The following is a 20,913-nucleotide window of genomic DNA, read 5'->3' as shown; positions in this document are numbered from 1 at the left end:
CCACCCACCCATCTATCCGTCCATCCATCCATCATCCATCCATCCATCCATCCATCCACCCACCCACCCATCCATCTACCCACCCATTCATCCATCCATCCATCCATCTTCTATTATCTGTCTATCTCTGTCCGTATCTATCCAACCCATCCACCTCTCCATTTGTCACTATCTAGCTGTCATTCTTCCTCTGGAGGCCTGGCTAGTGCCTTTGGGGATACACTGTCTTCTGAAATACTCTTAGGCACCACTCTGAGAAGCATGGGGAATGTGGGGTACCCCGGTACACTGCTCCTGTGCTGGGGGGCCTTTCACCCTGCACTGTAGTGAGAGTGTCTGGGGGAAGAAATGACCTTCTGCAGCTGATCATGGGATGTGACCACAAGCCCTTTCCGTGGAGGACCATGTGGGACCAGGGACCTCTTGGAGCACCTGGAGCCCTTGCTCACTCCCATGCTCCTGACTGGGGCTCTGCTCCTAATGCCTCTCAGCCTCCCCATCCCCGAGCCAAGGAGCTGAGATGGGTGCTCCAGATGTCCTGGGCATCAGCACTGTGGGTCACCAGACATAACACAAACCTGACTCAAGCCCAGACCTGCCACATGCCCCAGTCACACATGGGAGCCACTCACAACCTTTCTGTAGCCTCTGGGTGTCTGGCCCTGCCCAGGGACATTTTGTTCACCACTGCATCTGGCTGGTGGCACAACCCACAACACAGACCTCAGGCCAAAAGGACGAGGCTGTTTGCTTCCCCTTGAGCCATGGTAGTGGTGGTTCATGCGTGTGAGTTGGAGCCCTGGCCTCCTTCATCTTTGCCATTACAGCTCTTCAGAGCCTCCCGTTCAGGACGCTGAGTATAGTCTTTACCCCCGTGAGCCTTCGGTGGCATCATCACTGCAGAATGACGCCCCAGCACTGCCCGGCTTTCTGGGCAGGGTTGATGCTTTGTGCCAAGTTTGGGGAATGACGGAGAGCGTGGGTGCCCTCTGGTCTAGTAGGTTGGGCTTCCCGAACAGGAAAGCCCAACAGGAAGCTGGGGACTGGGCTGTCCTTGCAAAGGGACCCTTCCTCTTTTGTTGACTGCGGAAGCCTCACTCAGGTTACCCAGAAGCCTCTGGGCGCTGGCTTGTCTTCTGCGCCTTAGTGAACAGAAGCTGCCTCCTGGGTTTCGCCCTTGGCCGCCCTTCTTTTGCCTTGGGCTTTGGACTTGGTAGTCTTCGGGGCAGTCCATTCACTTAAACAGCACATGCATCGCACATGCATTCTACGTGCTGGGTGCTCTGCTAGGCTCTGAGGACTCTGGTGGTCAAACCAGACATTCCTCTGGCATCCAGAGAGGAACACCACCTAGTGAGCAGCACTCAGAGGTGGTGGCTGTGACGATGAAGGACAAGGGTGAGTCAGGGAAAGGTCATAGGCACCAGGGTCTGACCCAGAAGGTCCAGGGAGGCCTCCTGGAGCAGTGACATTTTTGCTGAGCCCTGCAGGAGGGACAGAAGTGGATAGGTGAGGTATGGAAAGCAGGCAGAGCTGTGGGGTCAAGAGGTGAGGAGGCAGGGGCTGGCACAGGGCTGAGCCCAGCAAGGGAGACGTGGGAGTGGGCTGTGGGCTGCAGAGCCTGCTGGGGCGGCCAGCTGCTTGGGGGGAAAACTCTTTATCTCAAGGCACTGGGACCTACTGAAGGTTGTAGCCACACAGTGAGAATGATATCGAAGGTTGTAGCCAGGGGGAGTGTCACCGAAGGTTGTAGCCAGGGGGAGTGGCACCGAAGGTTGTAGCCAGGGGGAGTGTCACTGAAAGTTGTAGCCAGGGGGAGTGGCACTGAAGGCTGTTTGAGACAACTCTGGTCCCAGTGTGGGGCAGGAATGGGAAGGGGACCATTCCAAGGATGTGAAGGGAAAGCCAGTGGGATGTCTGTGCTCATCCAGAGAGGTCTTTTATTTATTTTATTTTTTTGAGACAGAGTCTCGCTCTGTCACCCAGGCTGGAGTGCAATGGTGCAATGTTGGCTCACTGCAACCTCCGCCTCCCAGGGTCAAGCGATTCTCCTGCCTCAGCCTCCTAAATAGCTGAGATGACAGGTGTGTGTGCGCCACCATACCTGGCTAATTTTTATATTTTCAGCAGAGACAAGGTTTCGCCATGTTGACCGGGCCAGTTTCGAACTCCTGACCTCAAGTGATCCGCCTGCCTCAGCCTCCCGAAGTGCTGGGATTACAGGCGTGAGTCACCGTGCCCGGCCCAGAGAGGTCTTTTAAAAGACCTTGGATATTCTGGCCAGACGGATGCTTCTAGATGCTAGGATGCCAGGCCTGAGTGTCTGCATGCGTGCATGCATGTGTGTGTATGTGCATATGTGTGCGCGCATGTGCCTGTGTGTGCGTGCGTGTGTGTGCATGCAAGTGTATGTGTGTGCGTGTGTGTGTATGTCTGCCTTCCATATGAGGGCTGCCTGCCCTCTGTCTGCCTGGTCCTACCTTCTGCAGAGCTAGTGTTGGTCTGTGGACCTTGACACCTTGACTATGGGCCAGATGTGGAAATGGCAGGAATATAAGCTGCTATGTCAAGCCAGCTGAAGCCAAAGGAAGAGGAGGGGGTGTGAGCAAAGTGCTGCTTTGCCCCTTCGTCCTCGGGCCAAGGAGGGATCCCAGGAGCCCCTTCCCGGGAAAGGGGAAGACCCACTCTTCAGATGCACCTGCCCACCAGTGGAAGGCCTCTCCTAGCTGTGTTTGGCTTCTCCAGCGGAAGGTCCCCTCTCAAACTGTGCTTGGCTTCCCAGCACGGCCATTAGTGGGACTGTCCTCTCCTTCCTCAGGGCAAGAAGACAGGTGCCCACAAGCAATTTCCAGGGAGAAGGAAGGTTAAAGGGACGAGGGGGGACATTCTGTTCCACAGCTCCAGTCACAGGGACTCGAAATTCTTTGGCTTGAATTAGTTTATAAAGAAAACAGATGAGCAAGATGCCTGCTGGGAGCCCCAGATGGTGCTTTGGCGGAGCCGGTATTGTGCTCCCTGCCAGGGCCCTGGCGCCTGTGCCTTGGGTTGCAGTCATTTGTGTTGCAGGATGAAACCTGTGGTCCAGGTCATCGTGGGACTGTTTTAGGGTAGAGGGTTTTCATTCTCGGGGAGGATGGGAATGTGTAAACCTGGCAACCGGAGCTCATTCACACCTAAATGCCGGGAGTAACCAGGTTGGCCGTGGGCGTCCTTGCCTGTAGAATGCCTGTCACTGGAAGAGAGCAGATGTTTCGTTAATTTTCATATGCAAATATTTATTTGAAGCCAAAGGATATCACCATAGTAATTGAAGAACTGGAAAGGGAGCGCATTGTTAAAAAGCTACATAATTAACTCATCATCATAAATGATTTTATTAAATGCATTTCAAAATGGGAGACTCTAGGAAGCAGTTTTGACTCTGGCAGCAAATGAATGAAAGATGATGAGAGGAAACTTCTCAGGTGGCCTCCAGCCATACAGAGCCACCTTGGGCGGAGCATCAGAAACCAGTCAAGATCAGCCGGGCGCGGTGGCTCACACCTGTAATCCCAGCACTTTGGGAGGCTGAGGCGGATGAATCACGAGGTGAAGAGATCGAGACCATCCTGGCCAACATGGTGAAACCCCATCTCTACTAAAATTAGCCAGGCATGGTGGCGTGTGCCTGTAGTCCTGGCTACTCGGGAGGCTGAGGCAGGAGAAGCGCTTGAACCTGGGAGGTTGCAGTCAGTCAAGATGACGCCACTGCATTCATTACAGCCTGGTGGCAGGGTGAGATTCTGTCTCCAAAAAAAAAAGAAACCAGTCAAGTTCAGGAAGCTGAACTGGGACCCGGTGGGGATGTAGGGGCCGGTGCGCGTTCAGCCCCTGGCTTCCGTTCACTGTAGATTATCTGCATCTTCCAGCTCTGATATCTTTGCACTACATTTGTTTTCTGTGGTTTGGAAAATGCAAAACAGCAACAGAAAAAAGAGTATAAATTCTATTAGAGGAGAAGCCGATGACTCTTGGATATATGATTTATATATTAAATTGCAAGTTTGCACGTCTGCAGAGCCTGTTGAAAATTTAATGGCTAATATTCTTAACTGTAGCAAAAGTAAATTATGTATGAAAGGGGTTGACTTTCTTCTCTTTTCTTGCAATAATGATTTCCCTCCCTGCTGAGGACAGAGAGAGAGAGAGAGATGAGGAGGAGGGGAAGGAGGGAGGAAGGAGGAGGAAGGATGTGGCGGTGCTCTGAGGAGAGAAACCAGATAATAGTATAAACATCCATCAGACTGCAGGAGGAAAATTGGATTTCAGCAGGACTTGTGCAGAAGAGCAAAGCTCTGTGTGTCGGGTGTGCGGTGAGCTTCTCGCCCTGATAAATCTCCTATTAAAACACGGAAAAGGTGGGTGGCAGGGAGGCCCGCGTTCCTCCTAGCCTGCTCTGAATTCAGAGTCTCTGAATAACCCGGGAGAGAGCTGCCACCTAAGCAGGGCCGGGCATTTAGAGAATGACTGACCAGCCCCTTCTCTGATTCTAGGGGACCCCTGGAAAGCCGGGACCGCGGGGGCAGCGAGGCCCAACGGTAACCGCCCTTTCAGCTTGTGGGCATGTCTGGGACACGGGAGTATGGTTTAGGGAGCACGTGCTGGGGGCTGGGGGAAGGCGGTGTCTGTGAGTCGGGACTTGAGCTGACTTTCCTTCTCTCCCATCTGTCCAGGGTCCAAGGGGTGAAAGAGGCCCCCGGGGCATCACTGGGAAACCTGGCCCCAAGGTACGTGTTTGGCCTCCTGGGTGGTGGGTGGCATGAACCCAAGTTGCAAAGCTGCAGGGATACGGAGCATCTGAGGGTGTCTGTGACCATTTTTATTGAGGGAAAAAAAAAAAAAAAACCAGGACCTTTTCTTAGGTGTATTTAAGAAGCAGCTTGTCCCCTCCAGCAGCCTCTGGATGCCTTAGATGAGATTTAATTAAGTAATTGAGAACGATGGTCATGAGATGTGGCCCCAGCAGAGCAGGGGCAGGGCCTCGCCCCAACACCTGGGACCCCAGAGACAGCAGCAGGGGTCAGGTTCACCACAGACTCACTCCCCCTGGTCAGGAGGCCCTCTTTCCTCTCTTGAAAGGGGTTTGAGAGCTGCAGAGGCCTCTACCAGAACTTTCTGGCAGGGGAAGGCCCAGGCCGGCCTCGTGCACATTCTTCCCACTGAGGGACGTTGAAGCCACTCCTTGGGTGGAGAATCTGGACACAGACCCAACAGGCGGGCTGCTCCTACCTGTCCAGGATGCCACTCCAGAGCGGGTTCCTGCTGGGATAAGTCTTCCAGTGGCTGAGGGGCCGACCTGGCCTGTCCCTCAGCTGACCGGAATGTACCCACAGGCTACCCTGAACTCCTCTGGGTCAAGCTCTGGTGCACTTCTCATGCCCGGTGAGCTGACATGAGGCTCACGTATGAGAACTCAGAGCAGCAGCTGTCATGTGGGGGTGGCCCTAGAACGGGTCCCTGCGTTCTGCCTCTGCTTGACTTTTTGAGGCGCTCGAGGCTGGGCCACAACCTTTGTCCCACTCAGGAGAGTACTCTGGAAATGTCCAACCCTGTAGACACTGGGCGGTCAGCTGCGTGCAGAGGCGGGGGACAGGCTGGGCGGTCAGCTGTGTGCAGAGGCGGGGGACAGGCTGGGCGGTCAGCTGCGTGCAGAGACGGGGGACAGGCTGGGCGGTCAGCTGCGTGCAGAGGCGGGGGACAGGCAGGCTTTAGTAGCCACAGATCAGCGCCAGTGCCTTCTGCCCCTTACTTTTGAGGGTCAGGGCCACCCTGAGGGGTGCACGCAGGTGCAATATTTGACTCAGACGTTTTGATGACGTTATGGGCCAGAGTCTTTTTATCCCAATAATAACAATCATAAGCTTTTCCCCCTCTCTCCTTCCTTCTCAAGGGCAACTCCGGAGGTGACGGCCCAGCTGGCCCTCCTGGTGAACGGGTAAGCAGCTGGAGCCTTCGGGGGTATCTCCGAGGGCAGAGCCTGCCTCGAACGCCCCCTGCACTTTGTCCTGGGGTGGGCTGGGGCCAGGGAAGGACACTTCAGACCCTGCTGAAGGGTAGGGTTTTCCTAAGATCCCAAGGGTGGGTCACGCCCAGGGAGTGAACTCTTCCATACGTCAGGCACCTCGACCCCAGCCCTGGTCTTGGGGTTTGCGAATGGCCGAGATGACAGGAAATGGGTCCCAGGCTCCATCCTGCCCCCAAGGGTGGGGCAGGGTGAGGGAGGGGCTGGAATAATGGAGGAAAGGCCACGGGGGTGGCGAGAAATGACACCTGCATTCCGAGAGCCACCGGCACAGACACGTCAGCCACGGGAGCTGCTCGGAAGAGACCTCTTATCCTCAAACTGGCCTTTCTCTGTTCCCAGGGACCCAACGGACCCCAAGGACCCACGGGATTTCCTGGACCAAAGGGCCCCCCTGTAAGTAATGGCTTCCTTACTGGGCCAGCATTGCCTGTCCCTTCCGACACCGCCTGCTTGTCTCCGAGGTCTGCTCGGAGCTCCTCACAGTGGCCGGTGGGTGGAGGGAGGCCCGAGGTGAAATTCTGGCTGCTCAGATGAGGGGGAGACCCCTGCCCAAGGCTCCGCGGGGCAGTCTGTGACTGTGTCCCATTGCCAGGCCGCCGGCGCTGGAGAGAGCTGCGCGCTGGGGTCCCCTCTCCTTTAGACTGAAGTGATTTTCTCACCCAATTCTGTGTTAGTGCCCTGGGGCCGCCATCAGGAATGACCAGGAACTGGGTGTGGCTTAGAACTGGGTGTGGCTCTTCTCTCACAGCCCTGGAGGCCAGAAGTTAGAGAGCTAAGTGTGGTCAGTCAGAGCGGGCACCTTCTGGAAGCTTCTCCCGGGGCGCTGGTAGCTGCTGCCAGTCCTTGGCACCCAGTGGCCTGTGCACACTCACCCTGGCCGCCGCCTCCATCTTCACGTGGACTTGCTTCTGTGTCTTTCTGTCTTCTAATCTCTTTCTTTTTTTTTTGTTTTTTGAGACAGAGTCTCGCTCTGTCGCCCAGGCTGGAGTGCAGTGGCACGATCTCGGCCCGCTGCAACCTCCGCCTCCTGGGATCAAGCCATTCTCCTGCCTCAGCCTCCAGAGTAGCTGGGATTACAGGTGTGCGCTGCCACACCCAGCTAATTATTGTATTTTTAGTAGAGACGGGGTTTCACCGTGTTGGCCAGGATGGTCTTGAACTCCTGACCTCAGGTGATCCACCCGCCTCAGCCTCCCAGATTGCTGGGGTTACAGGCGTGAGCCACCACACCCGGACTTCTCTTTTGTTTTATAAGGACACCAGTCACTGGGCTGGGCCCACACCCATCTTGGTTGGCTTCATCCTAATTCAGTTACACTGGCAAAGACCCCGTTTCCAAGTGAGGTCACAGGCACAGGTTCTGGGAGGGACATGTCCTTTTGGGGGACACACTTGGCCTTACAACAGGTGGGATGTATTTCCTCCAGTATCAACAGCCATCTAGCAGTGGGATTATGATCCAGCAGGCCTGGCAGGGCTGGTGGGGAGGGGGTTGGACTTTGCAACCGACAGACTCAGGTCCTGGCGCCGCCTGTGCCACCTGCTGCTGGACCTCGGGATGCCGAGTGGCCTCTTCTGCCTCGGTTTCTCCCTTGGGAGATGAGGGCGACAACAGCACGTCCCTTGGGGCAGTTGTGAGGATTTTATAGGATGACGGGCAGGCACCAAGGGCAGCCTTAGATTTGTTGTCACTGTCCCCCTGCCTGCTGGATGATTGTCCTTCTCAGAGGATGTGCAGGGACAGGAGCCATGGAAATAACGGTCACTCCACGTGGCATTAAATCTCAAAGGTAGGTGCTTCTCAGACACGAATGAACCTCCTTTCCTTTGGTGTTTTTCTTCAGGGCCCTCCAGGCAAGGATGGACTCCCGGGGCACCCTGGACAGAGAGGCGAGACTGTGAGTATCCTGGGTGCTGGGGGACGTGGCTGGCTGGCTCTCTGAACACCCTGCATGTGGGCACAGCCCTCGCTGCCCAGTGCCATCTAGGACTCTCCCGGCCTGGGAGAGACAGGCTGGCCCCAGAAAGGCTCCCAAGGGCCGGGCCAGCTTCCACTGACTCAGAGCCGGGCTATGAGGCAGGGCCGGGGCAGAGCAGTCCTGCTGGCTGGCAGCGCCTTGTGGCATCTGTGGGCGGAAGGCAGGTGCTAGCTGTGGGCTGGTTTTGGAAACTGGTAAGAGGTCACATTTAAAGATATACGCAGATTATCCTGGGCAGACTGAAGCCTCGTGCATCCAGCCTTATTTTCCCTTTGGAATAATGCTGAGTGCCACCCAGCTTGAGGGATACGTCTTTTAATTGGGAAAGTACTGGGAAAGGGTCTACATGTTACTCAGTGTCATTCAGTCATTGGATGCTGCAGCACTTCAAGAGGGCGGCTGCGGGCCACGTACCATCCCCACCCACGTTTACCCAGGCCCTTTCAGCTCCAATCCAGGGGGTCTGGAGGATGCCTGCGATGTCCCCTTTACAGTAAAGAAGACACACGCCAGTCAGGTGGAAGTGGCCTCTAACTGGTCATGCCTCAGGGCCCATGGTCTTTGTAGCCAAAGACTCCACGTTGACCTTGCCCTTCACTTTAGAAATGCATATCATGGGCCGGGCGCGGTGGCTCAAGCCTGTAATCCCAGCACTTTGGGAGGCCGAGACGGGCGGATCACGAGGTCAGGAGATCAAGACCATCCTGGCTAACCCGGTGAAACCCCGTCTCTACTAAAAAATACAAAAAACTAGCCGGGCAAGGTGGTGGGCATCTGTAGTCCCAGCTACTCGGGAGGCTGAGGCAGGAGAATGGCGGGAACCCGGGAGGCGGAGCTTGCAGTGAGCTGAGATCCGGCCACTGCACTCCAGCCCAGGCAACAGAGCGAGACTCCGTCTCAAAAAAAAAAAAAAAAAAGAGAAATGCATATCACAGGCTACTTCATCTAGACCAGAAAGGACTCCAACGTTTTCAGTTGGGAGAAAAAGCCCTCATCAGAAACGGGATCATTTTCCTGGCCCCATCAGCCCTTTGGAATTTGACCCAGCTCCCTAAAGGTGTATTTCAGGAAAGGGTGCGGGCACGCCGGTGACCTGGCCCACACCTGCAAGCTTGGGCCTCCAGGCTTTGACTGTCTGGGGACGTGCAGTGTCGGGCGACTTCCTCATCGCCACGCTGTGTTCCTTCTCTGAGTGCCCACTTGCTCTGTCCAGCTTAAAGGATGAATTACACACATGCAGCATTTCCCACCAAGGAGACTGGGGGGCATGCCAGGGTCACTGCAAGGGTCTCTGCAGCCAGGTTTCTAGGGGTCAGGGTCTCTGCAGGACCAGCAAAAGCAGGTCCCCTCGCGGAATGGGTCTGTGAGTGCCCTGTTGAATATATTCTCCGTGCCTGCTTTGACAAAACCCCCTTTGTCTGTCTTTGGTTCGTTGTGATGAAACCTCTTTTAATTCTACCTTCACTGGTGTTCTGCGTGGCGCGTGCTGCCTGATAAATGGGGATTGCTTTGCTCTTTTGTTTATAGAGAGAAATTAAAACATTTCTTCTGAGCTTCGCATATTTTTCTCTAATGCCTTTTCAAGGAGACAAGATAGAAGGTTTTACCTATTATGTGCTTTTCTCCCTCTGACTTATACTGGACGGAGGCTGGTAAAAGAATTAAGCTGCTCGTCTCTGCTCAGAAAGTTGCACATGTACTTCCAGCTGCCTTCTGCCACCGCGGCCGCCTCGCTAGACACAGGGCGCTGGAGTGATGCCGGTGGGCGCTCCATGTCTCTGAGACCCACTTAGGACATAGCATCTCCTCCATGGGCTAGTCCAGACAAGCCCACCAGAAAGAGCTTCTCTGGAGTGTTGATTTCCTTCTTTTTTTAAAAAATGAAACAGAAATGGTCATTATTTCTCCTAAATGTGAGCCAGAAACTTATTTCTCAGCAAAGGGCTGAGCTCATATTCCGTCCTCAACAGCCAGGAGTGGCTGAGGGCCCCTGGGGGAGGCCTTTTTTGTTTTGTGTTAACATTGACGTTAGCAAAACTTCACCAAGGCTCCTGTCTCCCCTCGGGCTCTTGGGCTCTTCTCCCCGGGTCCACTGAGCAGGGCATGCCCTTGTCACCTGTCCACCACCCCTTCCTTCGGACCCCATAAGTGTAACGTACATTAGAAACGATCATTCTAGCCAGCTGTATACAACTGAGCTGGGCTTAAAGGAGAGAGCCCTTCTGGAGTTTGCAAAGAAACTGAATCTGGGCTGGCCACAGTGGCTCACTCCTATAATCCCAGCACTTTGGGAGGCCGAGATGGGCAGATCACCTGAGATCGGGAGTTTGAGACCAGCCTGGCCAACATGGTGAAACCCCGTCTCTACTAAAAATACAAAAATTAGCCAGGCCTGGCGGCAGGCACCTGTGATCCCAGCTACTCAGGAGGCTGAGGCAGGAGAATCGCTTGAACCCAGGAGGCGGAGGCTGCAGTGAGCCGAAATCGTGCCATTGCATTCCAGCCTGGGCAACAAGAGTGAAACTCCATCTCAAAAAAAAAAGAAGCTGAATCTGCCGTGGGTTCTTATGGCCCGGTGGCTTGGTGTGAGACTGTGCCACTGGCTGCTGGACAATGAGGCAGTGAGCCCAGGCCTGGGGCCGTTCACCCTCTAGCCCTAGCTTGGCCTCGGGGCCAGCCACCTTCTCCTCCAGAGTCTAGAGTTTGCCTCGAGGCCTCCGGGTGGAAGGTGTGCATGTCTCCACCAGTGTCATGTGGCACCTGCAGGTGGCTTCTTGCTGGCACCTGTCGTGCTCTGCAGAGGTGCCCGGAAATGAAGCTTGTGTTGCCTTAAGGTCATCTTTCTCCTTTGAGGGAGAGTACAGAAAGCGTGGCGACACCCACAGCCAAGCCAGGATCGTTACCTACGCGTGAGCATGCAGAGCGGGCGTGAGATATTCCCGCTGAATCAAGCTAAAAATAACGCATCCAAGCTGCCGCGTTATGAAAGCAGCTGGCTCTCGCTCTAGCCTGTTTTAAATACATGCTGAGGAGCACACGGGCAGAGTCACCTGTCGTGCATCAGAGGCATTCATGCCAAAGCAGGGCAGTCGCCACAGAGCCACTGCTGAGTAACAGCCAGAGGTAGCCCCCGGTCCGGAAAGGGCACTGAGCCGACTCAGAAAAGGAACGCTTGGTGACATGATAAAGGTGAATTGCATCGGCCTAAAGATGCAGAGGCAGAAGAGCAGCCAGTGAGATGAGCTTGTGTGGCTTCGTTACCCTCGTGAAATTAGTGCAAATGCACAGTGGCTCACGCCTGTAATCCCAGCACTTTGGGAGGCTGAGGCAGGTGGATCACGAGGTTGGGAGTTCGAGGCCAGCCTGACCAACATGGTGAAACCTTGTCTCTACTAAAAATACAAAACTTAGCCGGGTGTGGTGGTACATGCCTGTAATCCCAGCTACCCAGGAGGGTGAGGCAGGAGAATCACTTGAACCTGGGAGGCAGAGGTTGCAGTGAGCGGAGATCGAGCCACTGCACTCCAGCCGGGGTGACAGAGCGAGACTCTCCATCTGGGGAAAAAAAAATGAAACAAAAGACATGGGCCTCTCACACAAAGTCTGGAAGGTCTACTATGGGGGAAGGGAGGTGGGGGCAAGCATCCTGCTGAGAACAGCGCAGGGCGGGGTGGCGCAGGCCACTGCAGCACCCTCAGTGCAGTGACTCTCTTTTGACAGGGTTTCCAAGGCAAGACTGGCCCTCCAGGCCCCCCAGGCGTGGTCGGCCCTCAGGTAAGCTCCAGTCTTCCCGAATTCCATGGGTCACCCGGTGTCACTTGCCCGCAGGGAAGAGGGTCCCAGCCCGGGCGTCTGCTGCCTCCACGATTCTGGAGGTGCAGGTGCTGCTGAGAGGTTGTCTTAGGTCCTGAATGCTGGTCAGCATGAGGCTCGCCCCCACACACGAGCAGAGATGTGTTTGCCCTCGACGCGAACCCAGCACGCAGGCCAAGGAAGGCTGCCCGAGGCTCACAGCGTGGCTGGGGCCAGACCTGGGCCAGCTCAGGAACTGGGCTCATCGCTGCTGTGGGTGTCCAAGGCAGCTAACTCTTCCTGCCACTGGGCCCTGTGGGTGCCACGGGCCTGCCGTTCTAACCGCAGATCGGTGGCAGATCAGTGGCAGGAGCGGCTTAGAGCCAGGATGGATGGCTTAGAGCTGTGAAACGGGGAGGGGTCACCTTGTGTCCTAGAAAGCGCACACCTCATGTAGTGGTAAGATGTGGACCCGCTGCAGCCACAGAACTGAAGGGCATGTGGGCTCTGCCCCTGGTGTGGCTTTTCTCCCATCCTCAGCCTGTCCTGTGGCTGAATCAGCCTCTCTCAGGGCATGTCCCAGGAAGGCAGGCTTAGCTGTGCCGCCTGAAGGCGCCAGGTTGGGGAAGAGGGCCACGCGGGGCCCAGCAGGGGCCAGGCAGTGAGCAGCGCACCAGCACCCACCCTCTGGATTGTTGCCAGGAAGAGAAGGCTTGCAAAGGCACTTGGAGGTTTGGTGGGCCTGCAGCAGGCCTTTGCCTCCGTGACCAGGGCTGTTCTTAGGTTTAGGAAGAAATGCTCGCTCCCTTGCAAGTCACTCGAAACATTTGTGGCTGACACTGATTTTCCCCACAGGGTCCCACGGGAGAAACGGGCCCAATGGGTGAGCGTGGCCACCCTGGGCCCCCTGGACCCCCCGGTGAACAGGGGCTTCCGGGCCTTGCTGGAAAAGAAGGGACGAAGGTGAGTTTCTGGAACCTTCTCTGTCAGCTCAGGCGTTTCCTAAGGAATCATTCTGGGACTTGGTGTTTTTCTTGCTCTTTTCTGATGAATGGGTAATTCCTGAAACAGACGCTCCTCATGCCAGTTCACTCCCCAGACCGCACGATTTACTCACTTTTGCTTGATTCACTCCAGGAGTCGTGCTGACCTGCTCAGGGATGGGCTTGAAGGGGGAGTGCAGGGGTCATCACCATCCTCCACCGTCTGCTCTCTCCCCAGCTGCAAGCCCTGCTCCCAGAAATGGATAAAAAGCTCTGGGACTTCGTGCGTCCATAATACATTTAGCAGAAAGTGGCCCTTTTAAAAACCCCTCACCCCAGCCAGGTGCGGTGGCTCATGCCTGTAATCCCAGCACTTTTGCAGGCTGAGGCAGGTGGATCACCTGAGGTCAGAAAGTTGAGACCAGCCTGGCCAACATCTCTACTAAAAATACAGAAATTAGCGGGGTGTGGTGGCGGGCACCTGTAATCCCGCCTACTTGGGAGGCTGAGGCAGGAGAATCGCTTGAACCCGGGAAGCGGAGGTTGCAGTGAGCCGAGATCGTACCACTGCACTCCAGCCTGGTTAACACCAATGAAACTCTGCTTTTTTGTTTTTTCTTATTTGTTTGTTTGTTTGTTTGTTTTTAAAAAACAGCCCTCACCCCAAGAGCCTGAGAAATTATAAAAGTGAAAAGCAAACGTGTTTTTGTCCCACCTCTTGGTGCCAGCTCCAACTACCCTCTTTTCATATCTCCTCCCCTGGGCGCCCCAGAGTGAGTGGCCATAACTTGCTGTGTTAGCACAAAAATAGCCCTTCCCTTTCAGCTCTTCAATAAGGGATGCTGCAAAGGCAAGCTCTCCAGCCTGTAGGTCCACGGAAGAGTAAATCTGAAAAATAACAAAGTGAAGCAAATGAAGAAATACTGAAAAAAAACCACACACCCGTGTGTGCATGTAGATATAGGAATCAAAACACATGTGTACACGCACACGTGTGTGTATTCTAGACACAAAGAGAGCTCTCCAGGCTTGGAAAGGCGGCCACGGGCATTTGACCTGCTCGTTTGAAAACCGCGCTGTGCTCCACATTGGACCCCAGAGAATAGTTTGGAAGATATCAAAGCTTTACTGTACCTCAGGGAGAGTCGAGGCTAAGTGGTGACTTTTTTTTCAGAAAATGTGGTTTCAGGCGTGAAGAAGTCCCTTAAGCGATAAATCCATTTAGGACAATGCCTTTAACGCTGTTTTGACCATGGATTTCTTTGGGCGTGGTCTTACAAGGAGCCCCAAATCTATGGAAAAGGTGGATGTACCCTCAGCTGCCACGGGGCCCATCGTAGCCCTTAAGGGCCTTGGGAGGAAGGACTCAGGAACCCCATGGAGCAGTGGCAGGGTCAGATTTGCACGCAGAGCCTGCCAGATGGGCATGGCTTCCAGGCAGAGGCTCAGGCTGTGCTCCCACGTGTGGACTGCTGAGTCCAGTCACGACTCTGGAAAGTGGCCAGGAGAAGCCCAATCCAACCCAAGTCCAGGGGTGTCTGATGAGAAGGCCCCAACGCTTGGCCTCGCTCTGGGGCGGCTGAGAGGTCTGCGTCGCTGGCTCCAAGAAAACTCATTTCTGACTCTGTTTTCAGGGTGACCCAGGCCCCGCAGGCCTCCCTGGGAAAGATGGCCCTCCAGGATTACGTGGTTTCCCTGGGGACCGAGGGCTTCCTGGTCCAGTGGTGAGTGAGAGGCCAGGCGGGGAATGAAATGGGACAGGATGCAGCCCTGGAGGCCTCTCCCCGCGTGCCCTTGACCAGCCTTTTCATGGCTTTGCAGGGAGCTCTTGGACTGAAAGGCAACGAAGGGCCCCCTGGCCCGCCAGGCCCTGCGGTGAGTCAAAGCCTTTGTCCCATCCTCTTGCTCGAATCCTACTCTCCAGGTCAGAAGGGGCAGTCCCTGAGAGCTCAGAGCATGCAGCTGCCCCAGACCCCTGAGGATCCTGGGGAGGACATGGAGGGGGGAAGATGGCCTTTGGGGAGATGTGGATGGCGCATCCCAAGCCCGCAGCCAGGATGATGAAGGGTCCTGGGGCACACCGAGGAAAGGAGAGCGCTGGGCAGCCTGTAGGGCAGGAGGAGCAAGGAGAAAGCCTGTCCACCTAGCGTGGGTGTGGGCTGGGCCAGCAGGGGAAGAAACAGACGTGGGTCTCCCGGGACTCTGAAGATGCACGCTAAAGCCAGGCTGCCCATGGCGGGGGGCACACTGGGCAGGATGGCCCTCTCAATTAGGCCAGGTACCCACCCATCCATATACCAGCCCCCAGGCAAGGCATTCCTTGGAAAATGCACACCATGGAGGAGCACAGTAGAGAGGGGCATGGGTGCCCTGTGGGCATGTGGGCCCTGGAGGGGAGTGGGTGCCCCATGGGCATGGGGGCCCTGGAGGAGAGGGGGCACCCCGCAGGCATGTGGGCCCTGGAGGAGAGGGGGTACCCTGCGGGCCCTGGAGGGGAGGGAGTGCCAGGCTCCTAGAAGAGGGAGCCTGTTGAAGGCAAGCACACCACAGGGCACAGTGTCAGACACCAAGGGGAGGGGCACCTGGGAGCTTGGAGTTACAGGAGGACACAGAGCCCCGAAAGCTAGACCGGGTAATTTGTGCTTGCAAAGGGCCATAGGGAGCCACTGTGGGCTCTAGAGTGAGCAGCAGGTAAGTGGAGGGATCAGCTGGTACTTTACAAAGTCACATCCACGCAGTTTGAGAGCCTTTGAAACAGACTGTTTTCTTGCTTCACTTCAGGGATCTCCAGGGGAGAGAGGTCCAGCCGGAGCCGCCGGGCCCATTGGAATTCCAGGGAGACCTGGGCCCCAGGGACCCCCAGGGCCAGCAGGAGAGAAAGGGGCTCCTGTAAGTACTGCCTTGGATCGGGGGAGCCCTTCCCTCAGAGGTGCTGGGGTCGTTCCGTGTCCAGCCTTGTCCCTCCTCCTGTGATGACCCCAGGGGTATTTCCTTGGGATTGGGGATAGCGTGGGGTCTGTGGCCCTCTGGGACAGAGGGAGTGTCCCACAGTGACCTGGTGACCTGCCCGAGGAGCACAGGAGGAGCCCCGGCGCCAACCACATTCTTCCTGCCATTAGCTGAGCCAAAGGGGCCCTGCGGGGATGATGCTGGGCAGGGCTCAGCCTGTCCACGCCTGCATGCTGGTGTTCCCCACCCGTGTGGACAGAGGAAGGGGCCGAAGACAGTCAGTGACCTGTGGACTTGGTCTCCGTCCACCCTCAGTGCCACCTGTGTGGTCGGGCCACAGCTGCCCACTGTGTGAACTGCTCCCCGCTACTGGGCTAGACCCATGGCTGGACTCTTCATGGGAAAGGATATTTGGAAGTGGGGAGTCCCGTTTCTTGGTTGGGGGGCAGGTGTAGAGAGCAGATGTCCAGCAAAGAAGGGGCAGGGGATGGGTGGATAACGGGAAGACGAAGCACCTTCCTCTGTGTCCAGGAAAAGTCCACCTACTGGTGAGCCCCAAATTTTGCAGGCTTTGTGGAGCCTCAGGAGTGGAGAGGAGCATGTCTTGAGGCTGCCCAGATCTTGGTCTCCATGAAGGAGATGAGTGAGCGCCCTCGCCTAGATGCCTCCTGCCAGCCTGCTTTCATGAATAACCCACAAAATACCACCTACCGTCCAGAAGTGGTCCACCCTGACCCGTGTTTGAATTCTGCCACACAATTTTGCGATGTCCCCTACCTCTGCATTCAATCAGCTATGGAGACCAATTTAATCTCAGCTTTTCCTTCGCAGTACAGACGGTCAGAGTGAGCTTGAGTTCTCTGGGGCAATCAGCAGGTATCAACGCAGACCATCTCAAATTGAGTTAGGTCTGAGTGCTGATTGTTAGAAAGCTGTTTTCTTTCTCTTTTTTTGGGGGGGGATGGAGTCTCACTCTGTTGCCCAGGCTGGAGTGCAGTGGCATGATCTTGGCTCACTGCAACCTCCGCCTCCTGGGTTTCAGCGATTCTCCTGTCTCAGCCTCCCCAGTAGCTGGGATTACAGATGTGCGCTACCACATCCGGCTAATTTTTGTATTTTTAGTAGAGACGGGGTTTCGCCATATTGGCCAGGCAGGTCTCGAACTCCTGACCTCGTGATCTGCCCACCTCAGCCTCCCAAGGTGCTAGGATTACAGGCGTGAGCCACTGCGCCCGGCCAGAAAGCTGTGATTTTCTTGTACGTTTCACTCTCAGTGGCTCATGGGTGGCAGGAATAGCCTACATTCCCTGGGCAGGAACTTCCCTGGAAACCACATTGGAAACATCTGGGCCATTGAGAATCTGTTTAATATGTTATTGGCAATTTTGGTGATTTCTAATCATTTCCAGTGAGGCACCCAGGACATGGATCCAGCTGGATTCTGTGCCAGAAAACTGAAGCCAACTGGGCAGTCAGTGCAGAGAGTGCACACAGTCAGTTGGAAATGGCTCGGTTCACGGTTTCAAGAGAGTAAATATTTAAGCAGAAACCTTGTAAGAGTTGCTCTATCCAGGGAGAAGCTCGTTATCCTCCCAGAATAGCTCCAGAGGGAAGGAAAGGCCAAGCAAAGGTCGGACGTCTCCGAGAACTCCCAACCTGACCGGGAATGTAGGACAGGAAGCTCCCACAAAAGCCCCACACGTGGTCTTTGCATTCTCTGCCTTAAGTAGGGTAGAAATTTCTATGAATAGGAGCTAAGTTTGAGGAGCAGGACGTGCATTGTGGAGGGAGGAAATGGTAAGACGAAATAGTGATGGATGACTAAATCCCAGCTACATTTAGACCAGAACATTGCATGTACATTCTCTCTTCCATGTTTCCCTTCCCAACGTGCACACTCTCCTTCTGTGTATCTGTCGGAAGACAGGGATTCCTGTCTGGAGTGAGAAAATATAGGCTGCTCACCGAGTGATGTGATGGCTGGTAAAACTGAGCAAAGCAAGAACTTAAGAAGAATCATTTGAGATTACCAAGCAGGCAGTTAGGAGGAAAATGAAGTTACAAGGACAGGAAAAATAGGGTGTGCGTATGCATGCAAGCATGTCCTGTGTGTGTACGTGTGTGTGCGTACTCATATATGCATGCACATACCTGTTGGTGTGCTTGTTTGTGTGTATGCCCTTGTATGTGCATGCATGTCCTTGTGTGTACATGTCAGTGCATATTCATGTGTGTGCATGTGCATGTGAGTATGCTTGTTTTGTGCACACGTTTGTGTGTGCATGCATGTATATATGTATATACACAGCCATATTTGCGTGTGTGCATGTATGTACATGTTGGTGTATGCTTGTATGTCTTCATGTGTGTGCATGCACATCCTTTTGCATGTGTGCAGGGAGAGTGCAGAGAGTATAAAGAATCAGAAAGTTGGTGAAGGCTGGAGCTCAGGCTATCCCGGTCACTGGGCTTGGCTCCCAGTCACTAGCTTAGACGATCCACATACAGGCTCATTTTGTTTGAGCCTGAATTCAGGCTGGCTGGGTTTGGATCCTGTCTCTACTACTCACTAACTGTGCCTCAGTTTCCCCATCTGTAAAAGAGCAGCCTTTCGTAGGATGAGTGTGGATTAATTGAAACGATGCACCAGAAGTTCACGGTCCAGGGGTGGGCTCAGAGTCGGCCCTCAGTGGCCCTGGCTGAAATCCATTAGGACTGTGGGGACAGTCAACCCCTCACCAACTCCCACTCCCTGCCGACGGGTCCCTCTCTTGGGTAATGAGCTGGTGGGGGGACGTTCCCAGGTTGGAACCACATTTGACCTGAGATCTTCTGTATTCTCTAGGGTGAGAAAGGCCCACAAGGCCCGGCTGGCCGAGACGGTCTCCAGGGTCCTGTGGGGCTCCCGGGTCCAGCTGGCCCTGTGGGACCCCCTGGAGAAGACGGAGATAAGGTAAGGCGAATCCAGAGTGACCCATGGCTGGACCTGGCTGGGCAGGCGGGTGCGAGGGAGGGTGGCGAATTTAAAGGATAGGATGCCGGTGGGTAGAGCGGCTCAGCCGGTGGAGTGAGACCGCACCCACCCCGCAGCCCTGGCGTTAGGGGATAATGTCCCAGCAGCCCACAGATAAACGGTAATACACGCAGTCCCCGGCATGCTTGAGGGACTTAGAAACCACCTCCTCCTGTGTCATTTTGAGGTTGCCCACGACATTTGCTGTGAGTAGCCAGAGCAGAGAAAAATGCTTCCCGGTTCCCCCCCGAATCATTTCCAACTCTGAAGCTGCGGAGCCCGGTTTAATGAGGTTTTGCTCACTATCTATTTTTAAATGTCTCCACTTGAATGATCCAGGCTCCCGTTCATTAAGAATGTGCTTTATAATTCTCAAATGATGACTGCAGGAGCCTGTATTTTATCCTTCGTTTAATGCGGACAGTGAAATCTTGCTGTTGTAACTTTCTATTTATGACCCCTCTCTGGGGACATTTCCAACTTTGTCACCTCTGCATGAATGATGCCTTACATCTCCGGGCTGGAGACAGCCTTGCACCAACAGGAACAACAGAGAGGATTTTAATAACTTCTTTGGCAACATAGTAATTGAGTTGTCTGTTACTACGTTGTCACGGCAGCGGCCCAATTTGAAAAACAGAGTAAATATTTTCAATATGACTTTTCCCACATTTTCAGGTCTACTAAAAGCCCATCTAGCATCAAATCAAGACCTCATCCCTTTTAGCCCGTGTATTAAAAAGGAAATCAAGCTAATATATGGAAACATTTATGCGTAGGAAAGTTATAGGGCCACCTGGAAAGGACACTGTTCTTCATCGCCAAGAAAAATTCATTATGGGGAACAGAAAAGGTCCAAACGGTTGTCAAGCTGTCTAACAGAATCCCACACACCTTCCCCTAGGGAGAGATCGGGGAGCCAGGGCAGAAAGGAAGCAAAGGGGACAAAGGAGAGCAGGTAAGAGTTGGCGCGGGGGGGGCGGGGGGCGCGGCGGCCCCCAGGTCGCCAGGGGCCTCGTCACAGGCTGTAGGCCGTGTGCCATGCACGTTCTCTTCCAACATTGCTGATGAGTGGCAGGACATGCTGTGAAAATCTCCCGTGCGTGTGTGTTCCAACAACATGTGTGTGCACACGCATGCATATCTGGGAGTGAGTCTCTGTGTTAGAATGAACAGGATGCATCCTCCGGTTTTGTGAAATTAAACAAACCAAGCGTTTCTGTCCTTGAGGGTTTGGGTTCTGCAGACACACCCGTTGCCCTGTGAGGTGAGAGGACCAGAATGCTGCGGCACAGGCAGCATCATTGACCAAGTGCCTGTTCATTTTTCCCCTTTTTGTTTTTTCATCTGTTCAGAGATCCTAGTGTGTTCTTACAAAAGCCCCATCGCTCTGCTACCAGCTCCCTCCCGACGGGTGAAACGTCTCCTCCGCTGTATGGCCAGGCCTTTCCCCCAATATGTTGATTCCTAGTCAAGCAGGATCCGTGCTCCTGGGAGGCCTGCCGCAGAGGCTGTGTCCTTCCAGCCGTGGGTGGGCTACCGGGGCCAAGGGCACGGTGCCCTCCTTGCTTGCCTCCTTCCCGTGGTCCCATGCTGGAGGTCTCTTGAGGATGGCACAGCGGGGGACATGGTGCCGGGACCCTCCCTGTTGAAGGGGGCCTCACGTGCCCGTGTTGTGGGTGCATGTGGGAGTTGAGATGACACGCGGTGCTCTCGAGAGACATTGGGGGCAGCTCTTTGCCATCCAGAAATGGGCTCGGGGTGGAACCAAGATCCTCATCTACCTCCCAGAGGCTGCAGCAGGCTTGCACCGTGGTGCAAGGAAAGACACATGTGGAGACTGAACTGATGATGTTGATGCATGGGTCCCCGGGCTCAGGATGTGGTCCACCCCTCCCTCAGCCTTATCCACAATCCAGGAAGCCTCCCATATCTCTGTCTTGTTCCCCACAGGGTCCTCCCGGGCCTACAGGTCCTCAAGGCCCCATCGGACAGCCGGGTCCCTCTGTGAGTATCCACGGTCAATGACCTTCGGAAAGCCCCATGCCCCCTGGAGCTGCTGGGGTGCCAGCATCCTCACCTGTGGCCGCTTGTTTGCCCCATGCCCCCTGGAGCTGCTGGGGTGCCAGCATC

General features: G+C 54.9%; 1 protein-coding gene across 1 annotated transcript in view; it reads left to right on the top strand.

Moving 5' to 3' along the window:
• The window catches only part of COL5A1 (collagen, type V, alpha 1), a 185,901-nt gene that overhangs the window by 117,179 nt on the left and 47,809 nt on the right, over positions 1 to 20,913 (top strand). The window contains exons 32-44 of the mRNA XM_011991540.1: positions 4,533 to 4,577; positions 4,713 to 4,766; positions 5,930 to 5,974; positions 6,404 to 6,457; positions 7,909 to 7,962; positions 11,764 to 11,817; positions 12,691 to 12,798; positions 14,453 to 14,542; positions 14,640 to 14,693; positions 15,600 to 15,707; positions 18,613 to 18,720; positions 19,685 to 19,738; positions 20,734 to 20,787. Of these exons, the coding sequence (XP_011846930.1) occupies positions 4,533 to 4,577; positions 4,713 to 4,766; positions 5,930 to 5,974; positions 6,404 to 6,457; positions 7,909 to 7,962; positions 11,764 to 11,817; positions 12,691 to 12,798; positions 14,453 to 14,542; positions 14,640 to 14,693; positions 15,600 to 15,707; positions 18,613 to 18,720; positions 19,685 to 19,738; positions 20,734 to 20,787 (882 nt within the window). The remainder of the gene's footprint in view (positions 1 to 4,532; positions 4,578 to 4,712; positions 4,767 to 5,929; positions 5,975 to 6,403; positions 6,458 to 7,908; positions 7,963 to 11,763; positions 11,818 to 12,690; positions 12,799 to 14,452; positions 14,543 to 14,639; positions 14,694 to 15,599; positions 15,708 to 18,612; positions 18,721 to 19,684; positions 19,739 to 20,733; positions 20,788 to 20,913) is intronic.

The sequence above is a fragment of the Mandrillus leucophaeus genome, unplaced genomic scaffold (genome assembly GCF_000951045.1).
Source record: "Mandrillus leucophaeus isolate KB7577 unplaced genomic scaffold, Mleu.le_1.0 Scaffold398, whole genome shotgun sequence".
NCBI lineage: Eukaryota > Metazoa > Chordata > Mammalia > Primates > Cercopithecidae > Mandrillus > Mandrillus leucophaeus.
Note: the sequence above shows the minus strand (reverse complement) of the source record. Positions and strands in the feature narration are given on the sequence as shown.